The sequence below is a fragment of the Pristiophorus japonicus genome, chromosome 6, assembly GCF_044704955.1.
Source record: "Pristiophorus japonicus isolate sPriJap1 chromosome 6, sPriJap1.hap1, whole genome shotgun sequence".
In the NCBI taxonomy this organism is placed as follows: domain Eukaryota; kingdom Metazoa; phylum Chordata; class Chondrichthyes; family Pristiophoridae; genus Pristiophorus; species Pristiophorus japonicus.
The window spans coordinates 239,375,826-239,383,922 of NC_091982.1; the positions used below are offsets into that span (position 1 = coordinate 239,375,826).

At 45.8% G+C, this 8,097-nt stretch overlaps 1 protein-coding gene across 3 annotated transcripts in view; it reads left to right on the forward strand.

Annotated features, from left to right (window-relative positions):
* p2ry1 (purinergic receptor P2Y1) overlaps positions 1-7,617 on the forward strand; it is a 34,159-nt gene extending 26,542 nt beyond the window's left edge. For all 3 annotated transcript variants that reach the window (XM_070882420.1, XM_070882422.1, XM_070882421.1), the window contains exon 2: positions 5,431-7,617. In XM_070882420.1, coding sequence (XP_070738521.1) covers positions 5,476-6,561 — 1,086 coding nt within the window. In that variant the 5' untranslated portion in view covers positions 5,431-5,475 and the 3' untranslated portion in view covers positions 6,562-7,617. The remainder of the gene's footprint in view (positions 1-5,430) is intronic.
* Positions 7,618-8,097: the final 480 nt, after the last annotated feature.

Genomic DNA, 8,097 nt, shown 5'->3' on the forward strand with positions numbered 1-8,097 from the left:
TTTATATTAATGACTTGGATGAAGGGACCGAGTGTAACGTAACCAAGTTTGCTGATGATACAAAGATGGGTGAGAAAGCAAATTGTGAGGAGAACACAAAAAATCTGCAAATGTATATAGACAGGCTAAGTGAGAGGGCAAAAATTTGGCAGATGCAGTATAATATGGGAAAATGTGAGGTTATCCACTTTGGCAGGAAAAATAGAAAAGCAAATTATAATTTAAATGGAGCAAAATTGCAAAGTGCTGTATACAGAGGGACCTGGGGGTCCTTGTGCATGAAGCACAAAAAGTTAGTATGCAGGTACAGCAAGTAATCAGGAAGGCAAATGGAATGTTGGCCTTTATTGCAAGGGGGATGGAGTATAAAAGCAGAGAAGTCCTGCTATAACTGTATAGGGTATTGGTGAGGCCACACCTGGAATACTGTGTACAGTTTTGGTTTCCATATTTAAGGAAGGATAAACTTTCATAGAAACATAGAAACATAGAAAATAGGTGCAGGGGTAGGCCATTCGGCCCTTCGAGCCTGCACCGCCATTCAATGAGTTCATGGCTGAACATGCAACTTCAGTACCCCATTCCTGCTTTCTCGCCATGCCCCTTGATCCCCCTAGTAGTAAGGACTACATCTAGCTCCTTTTTGAATATATTTAATGAATTGGCCTCAACAACTTTCTGTGATAGAGAATTCCACAGGTTCACCACTCTATGTGTGGAGGCTGTTCAGCAAAGATTCACTTGATTCCGGAGATGAGGGGTTGACATATGAAGATAAGTTGAGTAGGTTGGCATATACACATTGGAGTTCAGAAGAATGAGAGGTGATCTCATCGAAACATATAAGATAATGAAGTAGCTGGACCAGGTGGATGCAGAGAGGATATTTCCACTCATCGGGGAAACTAAAATTTGGGGGTATAGTTTCAGAATAAGAGGCCGCCCATTTAAAACTGAGATGAGGAGGAATTTCTTTTTTGAGGATTGTAAATCTGTGGAATTCTCTGCCCCAGAGAGTTGTGGAGGCTGGGTCAATGAATATATTTAAGATGGAGATGGACAGATTTTTGAGCAATAAGGGAATAAAGGGTTATGGGGCGCGGGCAGGGAAGTGGAGCTGATTCCATGATCAGATCAGCCATGATCTTGTTAAATGGTGGAAAAGGTTCAAGGGGCTAGGTGGCCTGCTCATGCTCCTATTTGTTATGTTCTTACGTTCTTATGTTCCTAGGTTTCACTAGGTTAGTGAAACCTAACCACTCTTTGGGTAAAGAGGTTTCTCCTGAATTCTCTTTGATTTTTAGTGACTTTTTTATTTATGGCTCCAGTTCTGGTCTCGTTCGTAAATGGAAACATCTCCTCTACTTCTACCCTATCAAATCTTTTCATAATCTTAAAACCCAGCCTGTTCAATCTTTCCTGATCAGTGTAACCTCTCAGTTCTGGTCAGCATCATCATCATCATAGGCAGTCCCTTGGAATCGAGGAAGACTTGCTTCCACTCCTCAAGTGAATTCTTAGATGGCTGAAGAGTTCAATACGAGAGCCACAAACTCTGTCACAGGTGGGACAGATAGTCGTTGAGGGAAGGGGTATGTGGGACTAGTTTGCCACACGCACCTTCCGCTGCCTGCGCTTGATTTCTGCATACTCTCGGTGATGAGAGTCGCGGTTCTCAGGGCCCTCCCGGATGCACTTCCTCCACTTAGGGCGGTCTTGGGCCAGGGACTCCCACATGTCAGTGGGGATGTCGCACTTTATCAGGGAGTCTTTGAGGGTGTCCTTGTAGCGTTTCCACTGTCCATCTTTGGCTCGTTTGCCCTGAAGGAGCTCCGAGTAGAGCACTTGCTTTGGGAGTCTCGTGTCTGGCATTTGAACTATGTGGCCTGCCCAGCGGAGCTGATCGAGTGTGGTCAGTGCTTCAATGCTGGGGATGTTAGCCCAGATGAGGACGCTGATGTTGGTGCGCCTACCCTCCCAATGGATTTGTAGGATCTTGCGGAGACATCGTTGGTGAAATTTCTCCAGCAACTTTAGGTGCCTGCTGTACATGGCCCATGTCTCTGAGCCATACAGGAGGGCGGGTATTACTACAGTCCTGTTGACCATGAGCTTGGTGGCAGTTTTGAGGGCCTTTTCTTCAAACACTCTTTTCCTCAGGCGGCCGAAGGCTGCAATGGAGGCGGTGTTGGATCTCGTCGTCGCTGCCTGCTCTTGTTGATGGGAGGCTCCCAAGATATGGGAAGTGGTGCATGGTGTCCAGGGCCGTGGCGTGGATCTTGATGACTGGGGGAGCAGTGCTGTGCGGTGAGGACAGGCTGGTGGAGGACCTTTGTCTTACAGATGTTTAGCGTAAGGCCCATGCTTTCGTATGCCTCAGTAAATACTGGACTATGTCCTGGAGTTCAGCCTCTTTATGTACACAGACGCAGGTGTCGCCCGCGTACTGCAGCTCGATGACAGAGATTGGGGTGGTCTTGGACCTGGCCTGGAGATGGTGCAGGTTCAACAGGTTCCCACTGGTTCTGTAGTTCAGTTCCACTCCAGCGGGGAGCTTGTTGACTGAGGTGGAGCATGGCAACGAGAGAGGTTCTAGTCAATCATCAGGAGAAAATTGGGGGAGGGCGTGGCGGGGTGGTGTTAATGATAAGTAATAGAGAATCTAGGGAAACAGGGTTGTATATTAGATGTCATCTACTTTTTCAAAGATGGGAGAGCGGCTAGAGTGAGAGCTCTCTGAGAGCCGATGGTCATCTCTCAGTTCTAATGCACATGAGGCAGTCTTGAGTCTGTACTCAACTATGACAACATTTGCATATGTCTCATTGTTTGGGATAGGTACTGGAAGGCTTGTTGGGGCGTGTAGAACTAAGTACTCATTGCTTTGGCTCAGGTAGTAGCGTTCCCACTTGAGTCAGATGATTGTAATTTTCAACACCCCTCTCAAGGACTTGAACACATAATCTAGGTGGAACAGTCCATCCTTCGGGCAAGATATAGGTCATAGAATCATAGAAACATTACGGCACAGAAGGAGGCCATTCAGCCCATGGTGTCCTAGCTACCCAACCTAATCGCACCTTCCAGCACTTTGACTGCACATCCAAGTACCTTTTAAATGTGATGAGGGTTTCTGCCTCTACCATTCTTTCAGGCAGTGAGTTCCACCCTCTGGGTGAAGACATTTTTCCACACCTCCGCTTTAAAGTAAGCCAATTACTTTAAATCTAGGTGTCCCATTTATCTGTCTCAGTGGTTCAGGTGATGGTTATAAAACCCCACAACACTATTCAAAGAAGAGCGGGGAGTTGTCCTAGTGAACATTCCTCTCCTAACCAACAACCCCCCATTCATTAATCTCATTACTGTCTGTGGGCTGCTTTAGTACACAACAGTCAGTGGTTTTTTATAGTCCTTCACTGTATTTTAGGGACATTGAGAGAAATTTAAAAGTGGTGATGTGACTCTAAATAAATGCAATTTTTATTTTAGGCTGCAAGTGCATTGCAAATTTAATGTTGGTGTGAAGGCAATCTGGCTTCTCAACCTTTGTTACCTTTAGATCTGACTATTCTAATGCTCCCCTGGCCAGCCTCTCATCAACCACCCTATGTAAACTTGAGCTCATTTAAAACTCTGTTGCCCATGCTCTAAACCCACCAAATCCTGTTCACCCATCACCCCTGTCCTCGCTGCTGTGCATTGGCTACCGGACCGGCAACACCTCGATTTAAAAATTCTCATCTTGTGTTAAAATCGCTCCATGGCCTCACCCCTCCCTATCTCTGAAACCTCCCCCAGCCCCACAACACCCTCCCCCACCACCCCGAGATCTCCGCGCTCCTTCAATTCTCACCTCTTGCGCACCCCCGATTTTCATCTCTCCACCATTGACGGCCGAGGCTTCAGCTGCCTTGGACCTAAGCTCTGGAATTACCTCCCGAAACCTCTCCGCCTCTCTGCCTCATTCTCCTCCTTTAAGACACTCCTTAAAACCTATCTCTTTGACCTGTCTAAATATCTCTTTATGTGGCTTGGTGTCAAACTCTGTCTGATCACGGTCCTGTGAAGCGCCTTCGGACGTTTTACTACATTAAAGGCGCTAGATAAATGCAAGTTGTTGTTGTTGTTGTATAAATTGGGTGTGAAGGTTGATCACAACAAAGTGGAGTGAGCCTGTCCCCTCCAGAGATTCTTGCTCTACCTCATGCCAATGCTAGATCGGGCCCAGTCCCCGGTTTTCAGACCACGTCTACACAACAACTGCTGTATCTGTGCGAGACGAAATTGCTACGCAGCAAGGTGCCAGTTGTAGCATGACTGAACCCTTGGACCACAGTTTGGGTTGGCGCTTTCAGAAATGGAGAAAGGTTGGGAACAAACTGCTGAAGTTCAAAACCACCTTTCCGATGAGACATTGGGCCGAAAATTGCGGTCGGAGGCTTCCTTCGGACGAACGTTTCCGAACTGAAAGAAATTTACAAAAATACCTGGTGATCTTGGAAGAACCTACAATTCCAGTCCAAGGCCTTCATTCGCTGCGCCACGCACGGGACGATATCTTCCACGTACACAAGCCTAAATTGGAATCACGTGGGCCTGGACCACCAATCACTATGCAGTATTCTCGTTGATAATAATGGGAACTCCGTTTGTACGGGCTCCCATTACTATCAATGAGAAAACCCTCTAAAACAAGAAACACAGCACAATAAATAAAAAATCACCTCACATATTTAAACACAATTGAAATTAAATGTAATTAAATATTTTCGAAAACAAAATAATTTTTGGAATTTTTTTTCAATGTGTTTTAATTGGATTAATAAACTTACCTTAATGGAGAGGGTTTTTAAATATAGAAATGAATGATTTAAATTAAATATTTCTATGTTTTAAAAGTGTTATGTTGGTAAAAGTAGGCAATATGCCTGCTTTTACCAGGTGTAAAAGTTTGAAGGACATTCGCTGGGCAAGAGTTGGGCAAATCCTCCTTTAAAATGCTTTTAAAACCTACCTCCCTGTGCTATTATCACCTTATGTATCTCGGTGTCAAATTTTGTTCAATAACGATTCTGCGAAGCGCCTTGGGATGCTTTACTACATTAAAGGCGCTATATAAATGCAAGTTTTGTAGTTGTAGGTCCTTGCTATGTGCAACCTGGCTGTCATGGTTGCCTATATGGCATCAGATCAAGAAGTAATTCATCGGTTGCAAAGCAATTTTGGGGCATCCTGGAGATGTTACAGGGCGCGATACCAATGCAAGTTTGTTCTTTCGTTGTGTCGGTACAAATCCATTTGTTTGCCTTTAGCAGAGTTTTGGTAGAGTGGGAACATTTCACCAAAAGGAAAAAAAAAATCAGAAAAGATTAAATAACACGTGCCAAAATTCATGCAAATTTAAACCTTGCTTGTTTATTGTTTCAGATGTTCTGTTCCTTGAAGGGACTCTGGCCATCCTGTTGATGCCAAATGGACAACCTTGAGTTTGATACAATGGAGGAGACGTTATCAAATTTTTCAAATTTGTCCAGTGACCTGACTGCTAGCATCAACAAAACCTGCTCCTTAAACAAGGGATTCCAGTATTACTATCTGCCCATCATGTACATTATAGTCTTTGTCACCGGATTCATCGGAAACAGTGTTGCCCTCTGGATGTTCATCTTCCACATGAGGCCTTGGAGTAGCATCACCGTTTATATGTTCAACCTTGTCCTGGCTGACCTCTTCTACGTCTTCTCTCTGCCAGTTTTGATTTTTTATTATTTCAACAAAACCGACTGGATCTTTGGAGAGATCATGTGCAAACTGCAACGGTTTATTTTCCATGTTAACTTATACGGCAGCATCTTGTTCCTGACCTGTATCAGTGTCCACAGGTACACGGGGGTAGTCCACCCCATGAAATCACTGGGCAGGTTGAAGAAAAAGTCGTCCACCATTGTGTGCGTGTGCGTGTGGGTTATCGTCATGGCTGGCATTGCCCCGATTCTGTACTTCTCCCGAACAGGACTGAAGAGAAACAAAACAATTACATGCTACGATACCACATCGAAGGAGCTCTTGCACACCTACTTCATCTACAGCATGCTCACGACGTTCTTTGGTTTCTGTATCCCCTTCGCCACCATCCTGGTCTGCTACGGGTTCATAGTGAAGGCGCTAATATCCAACAACATGCGGACTCCGCTCCGGGGCAAGTCCGTGCGCCTGGTCATCATCGTGCTGACGGTCTTTGCCGTCTCCTACCTCCCCTTCCATGTGATGAAGAACCTCAACCTCCAGTCTAGACTTTATTACCAGGGGCAAGACACGTGCGAGTGGAACAGGAGGGTCTATGCCACGTACCAAGTGACCAGGGGTCTCGCCAGCCTCAATAGCTGCGTCGACCCGATCCTGTACTTTCTGGCGGGAGACACTTTCAGGAGGAGGTTCACCACTGCAGCCAATAGGTTCATGTCCAGACGAAGCGAGGCCAACCTGCAGTTTAGAAGTGAAGACAGTCCACTTCATGCCGTATCGAACATTTCACAAAATGGAGAAACTTCCCTGTGAACTTACTATTTTGTCGGTGACTTTTTTTGTATGTTTGGGAGGTACAGTAAGACTTGTGTTTGAGATTGGTTTCAATTTAAGGCTATAGTCTACTATAGGAAATGATAAAGAGTGAAGTATCCCGCAATTAAAGACTGTTTAGAAGAATCAGAGGTGATCTCATTGAAGCATACAAAATTCTTACAGGGCTTGACAGGGTAGATGCAGGGAGGATGTTTCCCCTGGCTGGGGAGTCTAGAACCAAGGGTCACAGTCTCAGAATAAGGGGTCGGCCATTTAGGACTGAGATGAGGAGCTATGTCTTCACTCAGAGGGTGATGAATCTTTGGAATTCTCTATCCCAGAGGGCTTTGGAGGTTCAGTCATTGAGTATATTCAAGACAGAGATCAATAGATTTTTGCACTCTTGAGGAATCAAGGGATATGGGGATAGTGCAGGAAAGTGGAGTTGAGGTCGAAGATCAGCCATGATCTCATTGAATGACGGAGCAGGCTCGAGGGGTCGAATGGCCTACTCCTACTTCTGCTCCTATTTCTTATGTTGTAATGTTAATTAAAAGTTTGAGCGCACTGTACTTACTTACCCACTTATCTTCCAAATCAATCACAGTTGTGAAACTGAAAGTTTCTTTTCAGAGAAAGAACTCGCCATTTTTTTTGTTTGAAAAGGCATTTTTATTGGCTCTCCGCATCTCTTATCTTGCACACCATTGCTGGTTCAGGGAGATTTCCCTCCTGCACTGTTCTGAAGTCAAACACTAGGAAATGTGCACGAGTAGCCCTGGGTGACACTCCTCGTGGGGAAGTTACATGCTGCTGCCCCAAGCCCCTGCCAACCGATGACTTGATGACTTGGCAGAGCTCTGCACCTCGGCCTGTGTGAGCACAGGTACCTCGGCCTCGAACATTTCCAGATATTTCCCCCCAGCGCTGATCCTGACAACACAAGTCGGGACTGGCGACCGACTGGGGCCATGTGACCCTGAGTCTGCTTCTCAACTGATTGCGATGGAAGTTCTTCAGCAAGGATCCTTTGAATGTTAATCTACATTTTATAGCCTGTTTTGGGGGGTGGGGGCAGGGTGCGGGGGTGGGATGTTGGTTGACTTGACACTTTTTGACTTAAAGGGGTTGAGTTTCACTTTTGGCACAGGTGGTACATTGGCGGTTTAAGATTGACCACCCGTTATATATGCCCCATTCGATTTTCAGTTCCATTCAACTCAATGTAAAGCAAAATCAGATAGGGATGGGGGGGTGGGGGCTGGTTTATAATGCTGGCCGTTCCACAGCAGCCAGCTCCTGGAGGTTCCATCACGTAACCTCCCATCTCCAATACCCATTGTTCGCCCAACACATCCATCCTCGCGGCGCCCCGCCTTCCCCCCGGCCAATTGGAAAGTGTGTACAGACTCTTCATTATCCGATTGGATGACTCTTGACTGTCAATCAAACAACCTCTTCCTTCCCACACCCCCCCCCCCCCCCCCCACCACCACCATCTCAGATATTGCTATAACCCCTAAGAAACAAAAG